The 21,514-nt window shown below is 38.5% G+C and overlaps 1 protein-coding gene across 1 annotated transcript in view; it reads left to right on the top strand.

The window, feature by feature from the left end:
- ipmkb (inositol polyphosphate multikinase b) overlaps positions 1–17,843 on the top strand; it is an 84,170-nt gene extending 66,327 nt beyond the window's left edge. Inside the window, exon 6 of the mRNA XM_052027735.1 lies at positions 12,336–17,843. Within this exon, the coding sequence (XP_051883695.1) occupies positions 12,336–12,967 (632 nt within the window). The 3' untranslated portion in view covers positions 12,968–17,843. The remainder of the gene's footprint in view (positions 1–12,335) is intronic.
- The last annotated feature ends 3,671 nt before the right edge of the window (positions 17,844–21,514 follow it).

Below are 21,514 nucleotides of genomic sequence, written 5' to 3'. Positions count from 1 at the left end.
ACTCAGAATTATTTTTGAGCAGTTCTGGACAGCTTCTTTCCTACTTTGTCCTGGTACCTATTTTTAATGTGGCATTTTCAATTTTTAGTCTGGTTCCGTACATTGATTCCCTCAGTAATGGACTGGAGATTGGAGAATTTTTTATTGCAGACAGTGATGAGAGTGAGTGAACAAGAGGCAATAGTGCTTGTTCTGCAGACAGCTTCAGGGAACACCACTGTTGAAGAATTCAATGTGATTACAATGCAGAAACCTTACTTTGACCTTTATTGTAATGAGGCAATGCAGTGAACAATACTTCCCCTTGTAATTTATTGAACTTCATAAACTTTACTATTCTGCATTGCTAAATGGATGTTGAAGCTAGGCTAATTTGGGCAATGGCAACTCATTGTAGAGAAATAGATGTGCAACAAAGATAGAACATTTTTGAGAAGATTTCAAAGAGAATGTTTCTGTTATAATTCAAACAGTATGCCAGTACTTGTGTTACTGCTGTTCGCTGCAAGTATTTGTTCTTTTAAGTAGAAGCCCCCAAGATCTGGAACTCCACCATATTCCCACCCCCCCCACCTCCAAACCTCTCTTCCCTTACTGTTTTTGATGCCATGATACCACTTTGCTGCTTGGTGTCAAATTTTGTTTGACTATGTTCCTGTGAAGCTTCCTGAGGTATTTTACTACATTAAGAGTACCATATAAATGAATATTGTTACATTGCTGAAGTGCTTTTCAGATTCATTTTTCAGCATGTGGCATTGCTGTAAAGAGCAGCATTTATGGCCCATCCCCAACTGCCACTGAGAAGCTGGAGGTGAACCACTGAGATAAGTAATTGCAGTACATTTTCCCTTTCGTACATACTGCATCCTCTGTGCTGAATTGGGGGAGGGAATGCACGTTTACAGTAATGGATGGGGCACCAATCAAGCAGGCTGCTTTAACCTGGACATTACAGAGCTTCAGGTTTTGTTGGAGCTGTACTTATCTTTAAAGTAGTAAGTAGAGTATCTTTCAAAACATCAAGGCTTGTACTGGAACATAGCATGAGAAAGGTTAAGTTTTGAAAATGATCCGCCAGTTTAACTTCCCCTCTATGTTCACTTTCTTAAACCAACAGTAATTCCACCCTGGAATGGACAATTACTTCATGTGGATATCCTCTGTTGGCAACATGCTGGCCAACTCATCATGCTCCTGATGTGTTTGTGCATAATAGAAAGCCATAGATAAGGAGTTAGCCAGCATGGTCTGTGGCTGTTGCCAGGGATCAGAGGAAAAATCACTTGGAGCAATTGAGCAGTCGAGGGTGAAACTACTGTTGGTTTAAGTAAGAAATAGGCGTGGAGGGTTGGAGTTGAACCAGCAGATGATTTTCAAAATTTAATCTAATGCTGTTTTCAAGTACAAGACTTGTGTATATATTTCAAAACTTCTTTTATCCTCCCAGAGAGAGAATTCTTGACACCATGGTGTCCCTTCTTGTAGCAATGCCTTGTTTATATGTGGCATCTAAATAAATTGAAGACACCTAGGCTGTCACACCAAGTTGTGCTGTGCAAATGGCTCATTAATCAGATTGCTTTTGAAAAGTTCCCAGATACTTTCTTAACAAAAATAAAAATTTTTAAAATCAATCCCATCGACAAAGCAGATTGAGTCAGAATTGCCGGCTTTCAATAACTGGGCGGTTAAAAGGAGTTTGGTTCTGTGACTGTTCTACACATGATGATCTAGTGGCAGCAATAACACAGATTAGCATTCCACAATGCAGAAATGTCTGTTAGAGATCTGAAAAGTAATATGACATTGCTCTGTAAGGATCCAGAATTTGATTAGCTCCGGCTTAAAAATTACTGGAGCCTTCAGACTTTTCACAGGAAGGAAAACTGTTGTTTCATAATTTTAACAATTGACAGCCTCAGAAAAAATTGTGTTTTCACTTGCAGACTAACAGAACAAAAAAATGCACAGAAAGGGCATTGCATTTACGTTGCATAGTGGCTTTCATGATCTTAGCATATCCCAAAGTGCTTCACAACCAATTAAATGCTTTTACTCATTGGGCTTAGCAGCGTCAAGGGGGAAAGAAACAGTTTATGTTTCGGTTGACAACTTTGTGGAAGATGAGAGATTTTGAAGTTATTAAGCAAATACAGACACAAGGAAAGCATTGGAGTCACTGGATGGGGTAGGAGGGAAGATGATGAACAAGCAAAAGGATAAGTTTGAGACTGGATTTTATAAAGGGAAGATTGTGTCTGACACAGTTAATAGAATTTGAGGTAGTGACTAGCGGGCTGGATAAGCAGCAAGTGTAGTATATCTAGTTTTTCTGAAAGCACTTAATGAAATATCTTTTAAAAGGTATTTACATAAAGTTAAAGCTCATTGGCTTAGGAGTAATATATGAACAAAGACAGAGGATTGGTGTAAAAAGCACTGTACATTTTTTCACAGAATGCCACAGGAGTTAGTACTGAGCCTTCATAGATTGTTTTGTTAAGATCGTTTTGGGCTTTGGTGGAGATTGGATTTGAAGTCTGAGCACAGTTTTGTTTTTTGCACCTCAGGAAGGATGTGTTGGTTGTGGAAGTATATATTTCCATGATTGATTCTTGGAAGAGTTGCCCTATGAAGTGCAATTGAGTTGGCTTAGCCTATGCTCGAGTTTAGAAGAATGCGAGGTGATCTAACTGAGACATGCTGGTTGACGGAGTAGATGCTGAGAGAGAGTTATTCCCTCTAGGTGTAGAGTCCATAATTAGACAGCATAGTCTCAGTATAAGGGGTTAGTCGCTTAGGACTGAGATAAGGTTATTTCTTATGGCACAGGTTATAATTTTTGTAATTCTCTACCTCAGAGGCAGATGAATGCTCTGTTATTGAATAGGTTCAAGGCTGAGATCAATAGATTTTTGGACATCTACAGGATTGAATGACAGAATGATAGAAAAGTGGACAAAATAACAGTATTAGTCATGCTCAGTGAATGATGCAGTAAGGTGTGAATCGCCATGTTGCATACTCCTTTTATTTCCTTCTGAGATAATGAAGGATTTGGTCGTGATTGAACTACATCAGTTTCACTTTCCCATCCCATCCAGGCTGCAGCTTGGGGAAACGAGACCTCTGTCAGCTTCTTGGCAAATTTTGCACCTCTTTTCTTAGAATCTTGGCTCATTATTTTTGATACTTCATCTTTGGATAGCCCATTTATCGTAGGAGTCCAGCAAAAGGACAATCTTTGTTGTATTTCCTCCAGGACAAGCAATTGTACAGACTCTTAGACCATGGTACTTTAAAATTCCCAACTAGACTTCCTTTCTTTGTACTACAAGGGCCTTGCAATGTCACTTTTCAGATTAATTCTTTCCTATTTCTTCATGGTAACTTTGTTTTTGTGCACAAGGCCATTCTAATTCATAATTTCTTTATCTTATATCTGTTTTTCCACTCTTCCTATCAAAGTGGATAAATTTACACATCCCTTCATAATATTCAGTACATGGAAAATAAGAGTGGGAGCAGGCCATTCAGTCCTTCAAGCCTGCTCTTGGTGGATCATCGTGGTGGATCATCAATGTCAATACCACATTCGTTCTCTCTCCCCATGTCCCTTAATGTCTTTTGAGTCTTGAAATGCATCTTCTTATAAATATTTTCTGCGACTTTTCCCCCTACAGCCTTCTCTAGTAGTGAATTCCACATGTTCAGCACCTGCTGAGTGGAGAAGTTTCTCCTCATCTCAGTCCTAAATCTCTTGCCGTGTAGCCTGAGACTGTGACCCTTTGTTTTAGACATCGCAGCCAGGGGATACATTAGCTCCATATATAGAATGTCTTGTCCTGTCAGAATTTTATAAGTTTTAGTTCGATTCCCTCTCATTCTTCTAAGCTGTAGTGGAGGTAAACAATTTTTGTTTGATCTCTCCTTGTACAACAATCTCACCTTCGGAGGAATCAGTCTGGTGAACCTTTGCTTAACTCCCTCTACGGTAAGTATATCCTTTCTTGGAAAGGAAGACTAAAACTGCAGACATTACAAAGTGTGATCTCACCAAGGCCCTAAACAGTTATAGCAAGACATCTTTGCTCCTGTACTCAAATCCTCTTGCTATGAAAGCCAGCATTCCATTCGTCTTTTTAACTGCTTGCTTCACCTGAATGCTTTCAGTGATTTATATGACACCCAAGCCTGTTGGTAAGTCAGCACTTTCCAATCTAACAGCATTTGAATAATACCCTGCCTTTCTCTTTTTTTCCTACCAAAGTGGGTAAATTCATAGTTAACCATTTTAAGTTGCATTTACCATGACCTTGCCCACTTGGTCAATCTTTGTAAGTTGCCTTGAAACCTTTTTGCATCCAATCCAATCCACTTTAGTGTTGTCAGCCAACTTCTAAATGTTACATATTTCTTGTATATCCCTCATCCAAATCATTGATATATAACTATGAATAGTTAAGACCCAAGCACTGATCCCTGTAACTCCTGTAGTTACTGCGTGCCATCCTGAAAAAGACCTGTTTATTCTTATTCTGTTTCCTGTCAACTGATTTTCATTAAATGACAATACAGTACTCCCAATACCATCCTGTGTTTGATTTTTATATTTGAATAGCAAAACCAGTCTGTTTTCCAATATCCAGGATCTTTGTGTCATGTTTTGAATTTTTGAACAGTAGTCTTCCCCAATCCCAGTAAATTTCTCCTCTCCTATCCCAAGTATTCTTTCATAAAAGAGTTAAGGTTTTTGGGTCTCTGAAGCTCTTCGCCCAAGCAGCCATTCTCCCTGCAGAGCCTAGACAGGTAATGATCGTAAACCTTATCCTTTCATATCTGATCCTGTACTACTACTTCCAGTGGGGATCATAAACATTGAAAATCGTGACTAACTTAAAGCATTTTCTCTCTCAACCAATTAGGCTAATTACTGCACCCAGCTTCTGTCTTTTCTGCATGATTTGGGAATGATAGCCTGCTGGTTGTGGTATTGGATCTGTAACCCACTGATCTTGAATTTAAAATCTTACCACAAGTTGTGAAAATGAACTTGACGTACTTGGTCTAGAAACAATTGGGGGGAGGGGTGGGTGGGGAATGCAGGATTATAGAGGAGGTACCAGCTGACTTCATATGCAAGGGCTAAAACAAAATGCTGGCAGCTTGCCGCAGGTCAAATAGCAAAGGAGAAAAATGGAATAAGTTCCCCAGATCAAGGAACCTTCATAGTAACTCCTGTTTCTCTCTCCTTGGATGTTGCCTGACCTGCTGAGTGGAGTCAGCATTTCCTGGTTTTGTTTTGGATTTCCAGCATCTGCAGAATTTTTGATCAATTCTTATCCAAGAGGCTGTTCAACTTGTATATATAAAGTTGACTGCCCTCCAGGCAATGAAGCTAAATGGTACTCAATGAGCTATGAAACAGATTTACTTAAGTTAATGGCCATAAAAAGATGAAGAAAAACGAAGCATAAAACTGCCATTTCCCTTATTGAACTGCAGTAAAGTCGTGCTTAGAGATAAGTGAGTCTGTAGATTGGTTAAATGAGATGTGCATTCCTTGAGTTGGAAGAGGCACTTAACCATACCTTTATAAGGGCTTTACAGTTAAATCATTCATTGATTTGGCTGTTTTTCTATTGCATTTAGTTATTTTCAGTTTTATAGTTACAAAAAATGACATCTTTTATTCTGGAAATCAAGTGTTGAAGATGTATCCTGTAAACCATGTAAATAAATAAGTTAAACGGCATGAAAAAATTGAATACATATAGATGTTGAATTTAATATCTTTCCAGTAATAAATTTTTGCATGCAGCTTTAATTGGCAAATGCTCGTTGCAACATGAACCAAGGAAGTCTTACAATGAGGATAATAATAAAGGCTGACTGCTTAAATTGTGAAACATCTGGCAGTATACTGTGAGCAAGTTTTGCTCATTTATTGTATGTGGAGTGACAGCTTGGAGGCATTTTCTTGTTAGTATAATGGGAGGAATATTTCATCGCATCTTTCCTAAAATGATGCTTTTCGCGCCGGAGGTTGTGAAAATCTTAGCTTTAATAATTTTTATTCATTTGTTCAATCACTTAGAAAATACACCATCGTTGACATTTGGGCACCCAGTCTATAAAGACAACGCCTTGGGATAGGAAAGGAAGAATCCAACAGGATATTACAGTTAGACTTTGCCATTGACCTCAAAATAAATTGAAAACCTACCTCAGTGATCCTCCCAGCAGAAATTTCTAGAGGCTGCTGGCAGGAATCCTTCAAGGCAAGGTGCAAACCTGCCAGCAGGCCTCATCTTATAATATCTTTGGAAGTCAGTTAAGCCACGTTTCCAATCTAATCCCTTGCTGTTTGATTCTTGCTGCAGGATTGATCACAGTACTGAATTGGATGGGGCACTTCATTATTTAAAATGGAAAATTAGCTTATACTATATTGTATCGTAGGGGATGTCCTTTTAATTCCCCCTCTCCCCCACCCCCATGTAATTTTACCAATCCAGGCACCTAACCTAATTCATGAGCCAGTTTTGATGGGCATAGTGGACCAGAATTTTCAGTCAGCAGTGAACATTGACTCATCATTGACTGAAATAAATATAAACTTATCTCTGAGAAGTCTTCTCAGTAGGAATTCTGAGGATTTTGTTCCAGTGAGGAAAAATGTAGAGCTCACAGTTAATCTTTTTCTTGAAATTCAATGTTGGCAGAGCTAACTTAAAAGATCCAATGGCATTCTTTGAAGAGCAGTTGAGTTTTCCTGTGTTCTTGTGATTATTTATCCCTCAAATAACATCAGCAGAGCAGAATGTTGGTTGATGAGGGATATTGAGGGTCAGGTCAGGAAAAAGATGGAGGCATATGTCAGATGTAGGCAGCTGGGACCAAGTGAGGGGTACAAGGGATGTAGAAGTACAATTAAGCAAGAAATTAGGAAGGCAAAAAGGGGCCATGAGATATCCTTGGCAGATAAGGTAAAGGAGAATCCTAAGAGATTCTGTAGGTATATTAAGAATACAAAGGTAGCTGTGGAGAGAGTAGGCCCCCTTAAGGATCAGTGAGGTGATCTATGTATGGATCTGCAGGAAATGGATGAGGTCTTAAATGAATACTGCTTGTCTGTATTTACATGGAAGCTAGTGAGTTCAGGGGAGGGAACAAGAATATTCTGAAGCATATCAACATTACAAAGGAGGAAGTGTTGGAGGTCCTGAAGCAGATAAATGTGAGTAAATACCTAGGGCCTGGCCAGATGTATCCCAGAATGTCATGGAAAGTAATGGAGGAGATTGCTGAGGCCTTGGCAGGGATTTTTATAACTTCGTTTGTTACAGGTCAGTTACCAGAAGACTGGAGGATAGCTAATGTGTGCTTTTATTTAAGAAGGGCAGCAAGGATAAGCCAGGGAACTGCAGGCTGATGAGTCTTGCATCAGTGGCAGAAAAGTTATTGGAAGGGATTCTTAGGAACAAGAATTATTTGCATTTTCAAAGTTAACGACAAGTTGAGGATAAGTCAACCTGGCTTTATGTGTGGGAAATCATGCCTCACGAACTTGGTTGAGTTTTTTGAAGAGGTGACCAAGAGGATTAACAAGGGCTAAGCGGTAAATGTTGTCTACATAGATCTTAGCAAGGTCTTTTACAAGGTCCCACATGGTAGGCTGATCTGGAAGATTAGAACAGAGGTTTTCAACCTGTGGTCCGCGGATCCCTGGGGGTCCGTGGTGGGTTGTCAGGGGGTCCACGAGCAAGCCAAGAAAAAAATGGAAAAGTGACCTGTTACAAAGACGTAGCTTACTTGCTTGCTCCAGTTTTCCATTATTCAGAAAATTGGCCATATCTATTCTATCTGTCATAGGCGACAATCTTAGAGACTTAGATGGTGTTCCCTTCTGGTAAGCTGTCGCTTAATATTCGATTTGTGTAGTTAATAGTATTTACTACTCACTACTATTCTGTTGTGCACTGTAGTGTTAGCAAGACTGAGTAATGTTGTTGGTGTGCCTTAATAATATTGCTTACTTACCGTGCATTTATGTTAAACGAAAAGTGCGCAAGCGTGTAAATTTTAGATTAGTTTTGATAATTCTGTTTATCAGTAATAGTAATTAAACTGTCCAGTGTGTATTGCTGAGTATGGAGAAATTTCTGAAGAGAAAAGCTGACCAGAAACCAGAAGATTCCGATGACGAAGGGGATAGGAGTGACCGAAAGAGAAAACAACGCAAGTACGGTCCAGAATACATTTCATATGGCTTCATCGCAGTGGGGGCAAATGCGACCAACCTTTCTGCATTGTGTGTTTGTAAACACTGTCCAACGATGCAATGAAACCAGCAAAATTGAAGCGCCATTTAACAACAGTGCATCCAGATATTGTCAGTAAGCCGAAAGAATACTTTGAGCGGCAAAAGGAAGCTGTACCTCAAGTGGAAAGGCAAAATGACAGCCTGCGCCACTGTAAATGAGAAGGCTCTTCGCGCATCATATTTGGTAGCATTACTAATAGCACGTTCCAGAAAGCTTCACACAATTGGAGAAGAGCTTATACTGGCTGCAGCAGTAGACATGTGCGAAGTTGTAGTGGGAAAAGAATCCAGTCAAAAACTGAAAGCCATTCTGCTGTCTGATAACACAGTAAGCAGAAGAATTGGTGATATGGCGGAAGATATACAGAGCCAGCTGATAGCACGTCTTCAGCAAGTCAGAGTTGCGATTCAGCTCGATGAAAGTACTGATGTTGCCAGTGCTGCGCAGTTGTTGGTTTATGTTCAATATTGCTGGGAAGGAGAGGCTTTGGAAGACTTTTTGTTTTGCAAGGTGCTCCCAGGGCGTACAACCAGTAAAGAACTTTTCCGTGTGCTTGACACTTTTTTTTGTACCATTGGCGTGGACACAGTGTATTGGAGTATGCACCGATGGTGCTGCTGCAATGACGGGACGGAAGTCGGGTCTAATCGCACGAGTGAAAGAAATAGCTCCACATGTAGCAACAACCCACTGCATGATTCACCATGAGGCTATGGCTGCAAAGGATATGGATGAAAATCTTGTGGATGTGTTTTCCACATGCATTAAAATTGTTAACTTTATCAAAGCCAGGCTGCTCAATCATCGTTTGTTTGAAAACATATGCCGTGAAACGGAAGCCGAGTATAAGCATTTGTTGCTACATACAGAAGTCAGATGGCTGTCATGAGGCCGCGTTGTGCAGCGTGTATGTGAATTGTGAGATGAACTGCTCATTTTTCTAAATGAGCGTAACAGATCATTGGCACAGTTCTTGACAGATGAGACGTGGGTTGCCAGATTAGCTTATCTTGCAGATATTTTCAACATTTTGAACAGCTTAAATCTATCATTGCAAGGACCTGGCTCAAATGTTCTGAAAACGCATGACAAAATCAATGCCTTCCAGAAAAAACTCCGTATCTGGAAGGGAAGATGCGAGCAAGGCGTCTATGATATGTTTCCATTGCTGGCTGACTTTCTGACAGTGAACGAGACTAAGACAGAGGCCATTGCGAGCACCGTTTTGAACTATATTCAACAGCTGTCACATTATTTCCATGAGTATTTCAGCGACGATGACGCGACCATGTTTGATTGGATTCGAAATCCGTTTGAATGCATGCTTACTGATTTAACTGGACGTGAACAAGAAGAATTGGCTGAACTGTCATCTGACAGGACTTTGCGCTTGCAGTTCAACCGAATGTCACTGTTGTTCTGGATAACATGTTCCCAGGAGTATCCACTGCTGTCCGGCAAAGCTGTCAATGTCCTGTTACCATTTGCAACCACTTACTTGTGCGAAATAGCATTTTCAGCAGTCACTGCCATGAAAACCAAATACAGATCAAGACTGAATATTGAGGATGACATACACGTATGTTTGTCACACATACCACCACGTTTGGACAAACTCTGCAGTGCAAAACAGGCACAACCTTCACATTGAACTGAACACTGAAAGACACTGCTGGTAATTATTGGTGATTGAAATAGTCACTATTTCAACAGGGCCTATGTGCAGTAATTTAAGTGTTGTATGCATGAATTATCGATTGTTTGATTTTGTGGGCTTTGGGGGTCCGCCATCTAACAAGGACATGTTCTGGGGGGCCACAGCATGAAAAAGGTTGAAAACCACTGGATTAGAACACATGAGATCCAGGGTGAGCTAGCCAATTGGATACAAAATTGGCCTGGTAGTAGGAAGCAGATGGTGGTAGTAGAGTGTTTTTTTTAGATTGCAGGCCTGTGACCAGTGGTGTACTGCAGAGATCAGTGCTGGGTCCCCTGTTGTTTGTCGTATATATTAATTTGGTGGCATGATTTGTATATATGCAGGTGACACCAAAATTGGTGCTAGAATGGAAAGGTTACAACAGGGTCTAGATCAATTGGGAAAATGGGCAAAGGAATGGCAGGTGGAATTTAACTCCGATAAGTACGAAATGTTGCATTTTGGAAAGTTAAACCAGGACATGATATACATAGTGATGGCAGGGCTCAAGGGAGTGTTGTTGAACAGAGAGACATAGGGGTGCATGTACATAGTTTCCTGAAAGTGTCAGGGTGGCAAAGAAGGCATATGGCATGCTTGCCTTCACTGGCCGAGGCATTGAGTATAAGATTTAGGACTACATGTTACAGATGGACAAAATGTTGGTTAGACTGCACTTGGAAAATTGTGCAGTTCTGGTCATCATACTACAGGAAACATGATTAAGCAAGAGAGGATGCAGAAAAGATTCACAAGGCTATTGTCTGGAGGGCTTGAGTTATAATTAGAGATTGGATAGGCTGGGTCTGTTTTTCCTGGAGAGAGGGAGGCTGAGAGGTGACATGATGAAGGTGTATAAAATTATGAGGGGCAATGATTGGGGAGATGACCCTTGTTTTCCGTGGCAAGGGTGCATAAAACTAGATGACATCAGTTTAAGGTGACGGAAGAGATTTAAAGGGGATCTGAGGGGTAAATTTTTCAAGAGTAGTTGGTATCAGGAATGAGCTGCCAGAGAAGCTGTGGAGGCAGAAATAGTAACATCATTTCAGAGGCATCTGGAATGAGCAAGGCATAGAGGGATATGGAATTAATGGAGGTTAGTAGGATTAGTATAGATAGACATGACGGTTGTCATCAAGGCGGCGAGGCCAAAGGAACAGTTCTGTGCTGTACAACTCTATGATTCTATTATCTGTTGATTATAACATTGCTGTTTATAGGATTTTGGTGTGAGGTAAACATTACAAGAACATCTTTGACTGCAAGAGCTTTGGGAAATCCTGGGGTTATAAAAGACATAGTAAATGTGAGTCTCTTTTTCTTACCGGTTTGCTCACTTTGCCTGTTACATGTAATGACTTCAGGTTCTGCTGCTTGCATTCCTCTTGGTCAGTCCCTTGGGGTCGAGGATGACTTCCACTCCAGTTTTGGGTGTTCTGAGGTGGCTAATGAGTCCAAAGTGAGAACTGACAGACTTGACCTCAGATGGGGCAGAAGGTGGATGCTCGTTGATGGTTGGTTTTTGAGGTGGTGTGCTCCCCCTGCAGCTCATGCAGGGCTTTTTGTGTGCTCCAAATACATGGTTTTGAGGTTCACAGTACCATCCTGTCATGGACAGAGATTCCCAGGGGTCTGTGTGAATGTTGCACTTCTTTAAGGAGACTTTGAGAATATCCTTGAATCTTTTTCTGTTTATCTGGTAATTTGCTTCCATGACAGAGCTTGGACTAATGTTTTTTTCAGGGGTTTGGTGTGGAGCTTGCAAATGACGTGGCTTGCCCAGTATAACCTACTGTGAGTAAGCTAGGGCCTCGGTACTGGGGATAGTGGTCTGGAAAAGGATACTGATGTTGGTTTGCTTTTCCTTCCAGTGAATTTGGAGGATTTACTGGAGACACTTGGTAATTTTCCAGTGCTTTGAGATGCCTGCTGTAGGAAGTCCATGCTTCAGAAACATGTAGGAGGGCAGGGGTCACTGCTGCCAAATAGACCATGAATTTTGTCAGGTTAGGGATCTTGGTCTTCAAATATCCTTATCCTTGATTGACAAAGGCTTTGCTGGCGCATTGAAGGTGATGGTGAAATTTTTCATCGATGTCGCCTTGCACTGGGAGGCCTTGGGACCCACCTGTCAGTGAAGGTAGACATAAATGATGAAAATCACTACTGCTGCTTGTATTGTTGTCACAATGTCATTGTTCATTTAGTTTTCAATTTTAAAGTATTAGAAATTGAATATAGATTTTGATGTGGATGTTCAATGCTTTACTTACAAGGATTATGTTTTGCTTGTCTTTTTGTAGGCCTGTCTAAATTCTTCCACAATGGAAGCTATTTGAGGAAGGATGCTGTAGCTTCAAGTATTCAAGAGATTGAAAAAATACTGCAGTGGTTTGAGAGGCAAAGTAAGCTCTGTTTCTATGCAAGCTCCTTACTGTTTGTTTATGAAGGATCATCTGAGCTGACAGCAACAGGTGACAGTCATATGCCCTACAAACCAGCAGCACCAAAGGGTATAAAGCGGACTGGAGAATTGATGGAATACAACAACAACATTCACGTGATGGGCTCTACTGAGAATGGAATGGTGGAAACCTCGGTTGGTCAAAGCCTCTCCAATATGTATGCACTTCACAGGAAGGGCTGCTTCAGGGCACATCAAAGTGTGGTCCCACTACAGCTGAAGAACACAGAACAAGACCATGGCATATGCAAATGCTTAACTCTCATTTCACCTGGTCAGCCAAATGGCAATGAAATAAAACAATTGGAGAAAGATTTCATTCATACATCTAGCATGCTTCCAGAGCCTCCAGAGGTTGCTGTAAGAATGATAGACTTTGCACATGTGTTTCCTAGCAACACAAAAGATGAGGAGTATATATATGGGCTGAAACACTTAATCAGTGTATTACAAAATATGCTGGATGATTAATTTTTTTAATTTTTGGTGGGTGAATTGTAGGCAAGGAAATAAATGCGGGGGAATTATATTGATTTCTGCACAAGTTCTGATCCATCATTTTTTGTTTATAATGTGATTCCAGGTGTACTGTATGCCCTTTTCACTGTACAGTACTTCTTGTGATTGATTTGATGTTTATAATAGCTCAGGAAAATTTACCAACTCATCATTGACAGCCGCTGAAACAGGTCCAAAAGCCTGCAGAGGGCAGCTCAAGCCTAGTAACTACTGACAAGGAAATTTATGAGTTCCCGCTGTTTGTAACAAACCCACAGACTTCAGTGATGGTAATTGGTTTTTCAGATACATAACCAACTGCCTGCCAATCCTAGGCATGGAATTTGTGCCTATGGGATAATTCTATCTTCAGTGAAGACCAGGTTAGTCAGACTTACGATTGTTTTGGGGATGTTGCTGCCACTTTTCTGGAGATGTGTATTTTACTAGCCTTTTTTTACAGTTGAATTCTTGCAATTCGTATAAAATGTTTAATAGAAAATGTCAATTGTCTCTGATGCGTTCAGCTGAAATCCATGGAGTGTTGCAATGGCTTGTTAATTTATGAATGTAATGAAAGCTAATGCAAAATATCACCAGTGAGTCACCTGGTTACCCATTGGCAAAGATTTTCTGCTGTCTGGAGCAACACATGCATGTTAAGCAGATTTAAGCTGCTTTCCTTTTTTTTAAGTCTGTTGGTGGTCCAGAAGCTAAGATGAGGGAGGAGAAGACAGAATACTTTGTGGTGCAGGCCATCCACCTGCAGGCCTTCTGTTGAAGTTCAACTTGTAACTTTTAAAAAAAATACTCCACCAAAATTTTAATCACTCGTAGTCCCAATGCTTACTTCCCTTCGGAATGAGCATGCTTTGACTTGTTCATGACCCCTTTGCTATGTGCTAGAAGTGCTATATCCAATGAATTACTTCCAAAGTTATCTTTTGAACACTCGGTTTACTGAGTTATTGATTGTGTTTCCTCTCGTTAGCCTCTGGGCTAAGGTGTGTTGGGATTTACCTTTTATAAAACTGGCACTTTGGCAATTGTTGTTGTGTTAGGCTAACCATGTGTCTAAGAACTTTCATAACATGAACACTAACTTAGGGGATCAATAACTAATAGTCTCTTTGACTTGTCTGTAAGTGAACAAGCAACTGCACTTGCACAAAATATTTATGTACCCATGACTGACTTGTGACTCCAATCAGATGGCCCTCATCCTTACTAATTGGATGGCCTGCTTCATTTCAATATTTACAATTGGATGGTGGGAACTATTTGATAAACTTTTACTAAATTAAAAAATAGCCAAATTATTGGCACTGGTCAAGATGGTATTTCAGAATAACACAGGCACTAAAATGCAAACATTTTTTTGTAGTTCTTAAAAATGCACTAGATATTGAAACTTTGTGTTCCTTTCATTTACCATTTACATTTGCACAGACCCATATACTATCAATGTATTTTTAAAGCTTTTTAATGATTTAATTGCTATCACTTTGCCAGGGTTCATGAGGTGAATTTTGTGACATTAACTGTGGCAGTGGAGTTAAATGTGGTACAAGTGAATAATGCATGTGGAGATTATGTTAGTCATTTAAATGTATTTACCAAATAATGTGTGCTTTTTCTAAAAACAAAGTTATTTCTGAAATATTTTTTAATTGTAAACTATGCTTTTTTGTATGTTTGTTAACAGAGGTTTACATAATTCAGCTGTACATTTCTTATAGAACATACTACATCCCTTTGAACTATTGACTATTTATCCAGGCTTCAAAAAATAATTAATAATTACCTTCTCTTAGTGTTTAAGATCAAATCATCCACGTTATTCAATTAAAGGCAGAACAAAACACTCTTAGAGTGGTAAGTTCCTCTGAACAACAATGGGCATCCAAATTGAGTGGTGGGTGAAAGGTGAGAAAATGGAAAGTGCAGGGTTTTTTTTTGTAAAATAAAACACATAATTTCAATTATTTTTTTATCCAATCAGTTGAGTATAAGAAATGCTGCTACAAAATGCTATATTGGGAATATCAACAGGTTTTAATTACTTTTCTCACTTAATTTTGTTTGCTCCGCTACTGATTTTATTGATTTTTATATTTCTTTTAATGTTGATTTCAGCCCCCACCCCACCTTCCCCGCCAACTTCCAACTATCCCAGCCAATTCATTCACCAATTTGTAGTCGGGAATTGGACCTTTTGCTTGCTGTAAGCTTGACCAGGGGCTGGTGAGTTGTGAAGATATCACCTTTTGGATTGATCCTGTAGGAAATCCTGATGGACAAGCTTGGGCGTTTTTTACGAAAAGAAAGCTTTTTGAAATATCCTTTCAATTCTGTTTAAAATGAAACATTCCCTGATTTAGTTGCCTCATTTTTAAAATTGATAATTTGATGACCTCAGCTTAATGCATAACATAATTGCTTGAGTTCAATTTATAATAATTCAGAATTATGATTCCCAATGAATTTACAGCTGATTGAATTAACATTATCAAGGAGATAGATGGCTGAAGAAAGGGTTCACTTAGCCAACACCTGTTGGTCTTTCTGTTATACCCTTTTATCTGTAGGAATATATTCCATTCATTTAAGGATTTCAAATGATGCTTTTTATCATCTCATAATGGTCTATTATGCAAGTAATATCACTGTATTTCTTTGTGTTTTGCTCTTCAGGGTCATATTGTTCAAAGCAAGTTTAAGAAGCATAGGAAATGTGTAATTAAGTGCCAGTAAACATTCTCATCCATTATCTTGGATTAACTCATTTGTTTTAAGCCTTGTACTTTGGACTACAGGTTTTATTGGAACCAAGTATACAATGCAACCTCTAAATTATAGAAAATTATTTACAAATTCCACCAAACAACTACTGAAATTTTACTTCTATACTGGATGTGGTGTATTTTACATGAATGGGGATTTTGTAACCCAACTCACTTTTTACTTTGAAGATGATTAAATATAGTAGGATTTTTGTGGCTCTACATCTGCTCGCACGCTTATCTGAAAAAAATAGATTTTCTTCCACTTAGCATCCTTGAGTCCGATACGTTTTTGTCCCCAGATCAAAGGTTTGTATAAAAACAATTGAACTTCTCCATAAAAACTTTCCTGCAGTGAGCAAAACATCCATTCTAAGGCTGTTTTCCTTCTGCTACTGTTACAGAAAACTTTAAAATATTTGAACAGTTGCGGTCATAACATGTTCATCAGTGGCTGCTGCTGTGCCAGAAATTCTGCATTTGGCATTCTTGTATTCAGTTGATGAAATGGTAGAAAAGCTTTACCAAGTGTGAACTTCGCCACTCAGAAAATCAGCACCCTTAAAATGTCTTGTGAGGCATTCCTTCAGTGTCATTAATATTACAGACAGCTTTGCAGTGAACAAAATGGAATTATTTAGTATTCTTTCAAGATGCAGAGTTGCTAAGAAATTAAAATTATGAAATATGTTTGTTTTGTTAAAAAAGGATAATGTATGTATATTTGACTTGTTAAAAATGCTGTGTTTGGAAAGCTGAAAAGTACTTAATGCAATTATATGTAAAATGTAGGTTATATGGCATATTTTGACTGGCTACACAATATTTGGAGTTTCATATTTAATACACCTTAATTTCTTGTCTTTTGATGAAATTAACTCAAAATTATCAATTCTCACAGACAATCTTGATTAAATTAGTCCCTGTTCAAATTATTCAATGCTTATTGTACTGTTTCATGTATACTTATTTTTGTTTAAACCAATATTGAATACAAATGTGACAGATTTTACACTGAAACTGCATACTGAGAGAGGACTGAGGTGAAAATGGGTTGCCATTTTCATTAGTGCACACCTATCGTTTGTAATGAAGCATGGCATCAAATAGAGAATGGTACATGGACCAGACCCAAAGCTTAATTTCTGCTCAACTTGTTGCAAATGGTAGCCTTCTGCAGTGTACCAGAGAACTGTGAAACAAGGTTGCTAACTTAAATTGCTTTAATTCAGATGCTGAGTTCAGAGTGCAGCCTTGGTGGGATCTGTGGGTTTGAGAGCAAGTTGTGAGTGACATCCTCTCCCCACTGCAATCCCAATAAAATGAGGAATTCATTGTCATGTGAAATGAACATAACTTTCTTTCTTAACGTTGACCTATCAAGACTGGACATTAAATTTGAGCACAGGACGATATACTCACCATTCTTTGTGAGATCAGCTATTGCATAAATTTCAAACTTCTTAAAACATTTCAAACAAAATTTGTGTAAGTTAATGCAAAATTCATCTGTCATAATTTCCAGTTTATTTAGTAAAAACAAAAATCACTTGTCTGAAAACTTGGATAAATTATGACTTTTCACAGGAGCATTTGGAAAATGTGTTCCCTCAGTTTAAGATAAAGTATAATTTTAACTCCAGCTGAATTGGGCCAACAAGTGGTAATATTGCCCCCTTTTGTTAGTGAGCGTGCACACAGACACTTTAGTAATATGGGAAATGATGCTGGAATTAGTATGAAAGTATCAGAAAAGCAGCAAATGCACATTTATTTACTGTGGTAATTTATAATCAATCATACATAATGTGTCTCAGTCTGACTAATCTATCTTCTAATATAATATCTTTGTTTTGATTGTGAGTTATATGCATAACTTGTTTTGCTACATCTGGAATGCAGGGGTAATTGCTGATATGTATGGGTGCTATTTTACAGAGGAATCAAAAGTACTAACTGAAAGATTGCTTAATTTTGTAATTTAATATGATGAAAAGATATTTAGATAATTTACATAGCTGTATATTTGGCAGAAATGGAATTACTAATAAACTTTCTGTAAACAACGTGGCTTGAATTTGTCATCTCTTGCATCCAAAAGTAACAAGTACAATAAAATGGAAGGGTCAGTTGAAAAGAATTCTGAAATAGCTGTATACTGGCCTGATCTTCATTGCTTATCATTTTGCATAGCTTTATTCACATCAGGTAGTGTCTTTGCCTATAGGTGGAGGAAGTAGTATGGACGCCAATGGTTAAGGGACACTGACTGATCATTTTATTTGTATATTGTGAACGACTGGTTGTGATGGTTTTTATTTATTGTGTTGTTTATATACTTGCTGTAGTTCCCACAATTCTTTAGTGTGGAATATTTCCTTAAGCAAAGACAAAACCCTGTGACTGCACCAAGAACTCAGAAAAATGGTATTTCTAACAGCTTTCTTAAATTCTTCTGCTGCCTGATCAATCATGACCCATCCAGTTTGCTTCAACACACAGGCGGGACAAGACATTCAGCTTTGTGAGTTGATCAGCTGGTGGCCTTTCTGTCACAATGTTAGTTACCTATTGGACTTGTTGAAATTTCAACCTATTTGAATACCGTAGTTGTCAAAAATTCAGAATCTGAAGTTGTGTTTGATGTTCTGGAAACCTCAGCTTGTTAAATCTGATTTTTAAACATTCAAACCTGCATAGGTATCAGTATGTTATATTTGTATCACCTGAAAGTATTTTGGTTTTTTTTAAAGCATATGCTATTTCAAGAGTCATTCCATCACGCTGAGATTTTAACTGATCTACTTTCTCCCTACGCATAACAAAATGTTCCAGGAGCCTCATGCTTCAAAGATCATTTGACATCAAGACACGACATCAGCTCAGGCAAGCAAAAACTTGATCAAAAGGATAAATTTTAAGGAGCATCATCAGGGGTTTAGAGAGTAAATTCCAAAGCTGAGGATCTATTGCGGTTCAAGGCATAGCTACCAGTGATGGAGGCACGAGAGGTTAGAATCACAGAAATAGGAGACTTGTAAGGTTGAAAGTGTAGATGGGGGTAAGGCCCTGGAGGGATTTGAAAACAACGTCAGGTCAAATGAGATCTGAATGCAGTAAATAGTCTGCTTTGGCTTCATAGTAGGCAAAGGGGGATGGAGTTGAGGATCAGGATATGTAGATTGTGCAGGGATTGAAGACAATTAGTGACAGTGAGAAGAAAATGTTTAAAAGGAACTTAGGTCTCATCAATATTCAATGTTTAATCACGTTTCAAGACGTTTGTTTTTTCTGCACCCACCACACACACACACACACACACACACACAGTTTTTTTATTAAGCATCTTTTAAATGACTTAATGGATTATCCCTGCTTAATTTTAAATGAAGACAGCATTGTCCTATCAGCTTAAAAAAAAGCCCGTTGTTTAAAGTGATTTTTTTCCTATTTGAATAAAAACTAAGACACAATTTTTGTCTGGCACAAAGTAGAATTGAATATGGATGTTTAATTTTCGATTTAACATTCTTATGTTCACACATAATCTGGAATGCAAATACTGGACCTTTGCTTCATTATCCAGCTCATGTTTAGAAATGTGTTCAAAAGCCATATTTGATATAAAATAAGGAGAAAGTTTGTGTGAATCATGCACCTCTCAGAAAGCAATAATCAAATCAAAATCTTATTCCTCACCAAGCTGTGTAGAAACATTTAAAAAAAAACAAGGTGTTATTTAAAGTTGATCATGCTCCACATATTGTCCATATGAGTTACTCCTTACACAATGCTTAAGTTACTGATTAATGGATATTAACTTTGTAATGATGACACATTATATTGCAGGCCAACAGTAAAAGAATGGAACATGCAATCAGTGGTAAGGTGACAGCACCTCCTGCTGACCATGAAAAGCACTCATAAATATTGAGCTATCTCTGGTCATCCTTCCCTTCTTCTTATGCATGCACTGTCAGCAGCAAACTAAAGTGATCATGAGTGTCTATAGCTGTGATGTAATCAAGCTAGTTGAGCAGCTTATCATGTTAACATGTTCTTTCTGATTGGAATTAGGGAAACAATTTTTAATTAACTTTTCAAATGTAGGAAAAGGAGGCAGAATTAAGCCAGACCATCTCGTGAACCTGCTCCATGTTCAACAAAGGCCTGTGCTTCAAATTCCACTTTGACTGTCAGATCACCATGATCCTCGTAATGTTCAAAAATCTATTGATTTCAGCCTTGAATGTACTTAACAACTGAGGTGGTAGATTTCAAAGTTTTGCAACTTCATGCATAAAGAAATTACTCACCTCAGTCCTGGATGGCTTATTCTGAGTATGCACTCTATTTCACTGAGAGGAACCAGCTTCTCATCATCTATTCAGCCAGGCCTTCTCCAAATATGTTCATCTCAATGAGATCATCTTGCATTTTTTTTAAAAAAGGTGAGCATAGCCCATGCTTCAATCACTTTTTGCCGGTCAGCATCCTCAGCCCAGGAATTGATCTTGTAAACCTGCACCACATTGACACCATGGGGAAATATATTTTCACTTGGGTTTGAAACTCTGAGGCCACTATATCCTCCAGTTATGGAGTTCCCAAGACCGATATATTGCAAAGGGCTAAACCAGGATTAGAGTGCTTGGTATATCATTGGCTTATTTTCTACATGAGGGTCTTTTAGATATCAGCTATAAGTTGGTATTCCATGGTTTTGTCTGATTGGTACAGAAATGGATGTTCTCTCTTTTCCCCCCACCAAAATCAGGCAGAAGATACAAATGCCTGAAAGCATGTACCACCAGGCTCAAGGACAGCTTCTATCCCACTGTTATAAGATTATTGAACAGTCCCCTAGTACGATTAGATGGACTCTTGACCTCACAATTACTTTGTTATGGCCTTGCACCTTTTGTCTGCCTGCACTTTCTCTGTAACTGTAACACTTTATTCTGCATTCTGTTATTGTTTTCCCTTGTACTACCTCAATGCACTGTTGCAATGAAATGATCTGTATGGATGGTATGCAAAACAGGTTTTTCACTGTACCTTGGTACATGTGACAATAATAAACCAATTCCAATTCCAAAATGGGGATTCTAACTTGGGTGTACAATTAATGGTTCCCTTCATGAATTTGGAAAGCTTCTTAAAATAATAATCCATATAGATTGGAAGTTCTTGAAATAATGGCTAATATAAAAATAGCTTTATAAGAGAAAACTACATTAATGAATATTGTTAATGAATAGCACGGCACAAAAAGGAGCCATTGAGCTCATTATGCCTGTAGAAGCTCTTCAATGATTTGGCTAGTTAGTTCTGCACACCACTCTATTCCTCCGATCCTATGATTTTTTTCAAATATATATTCAATTATCTGTTAGAAATTATTAATACATTTGCTTCCATCACTTTTTAATGTATTCTAAACCATAAAAATGCTACCAAAAATATATTCTTACCTCCCCTGTGGGAGGCTTTACATTTATTATTCGTTTCCACTTAAATCTTAAATCATCTTACCTGACGATGGTTTCCAACTATAACTGTTAAAATTCTCAGCATAAACTAAGAACATTGCTTTGAATAATCTTCATGTTTAATTAGTGAAGCACTCAGAAATTCTCAATGCATGGCAGAACCGTGAGTTATAATTAGACTGATCAATGTAGCTTTTGGTCAATTTATCCTCAGTCACTTTCACTTACCATTATTGATAAGATAA

This window comes from Pristis pectinata, chromosome 12 (assembly GCF_009764475.1).
Source record: "Pristis pectinata isolate sPriPec2 chromosome 12, sPriPec2.1.pri, whole genome shotgun sequence".
Taxonomy (NCBI): Eukaryota; Metazoa; Chordata; class Chondrichthyes; order Rhinopristiformes; family Pristidae; genus Pristis; species Pristis pectinata.
The sequence above is the reverse complement of the archived record's forward strand: the minus strand, read 5'-3'. Positions and strand labels throughout refer to the sequence as shown.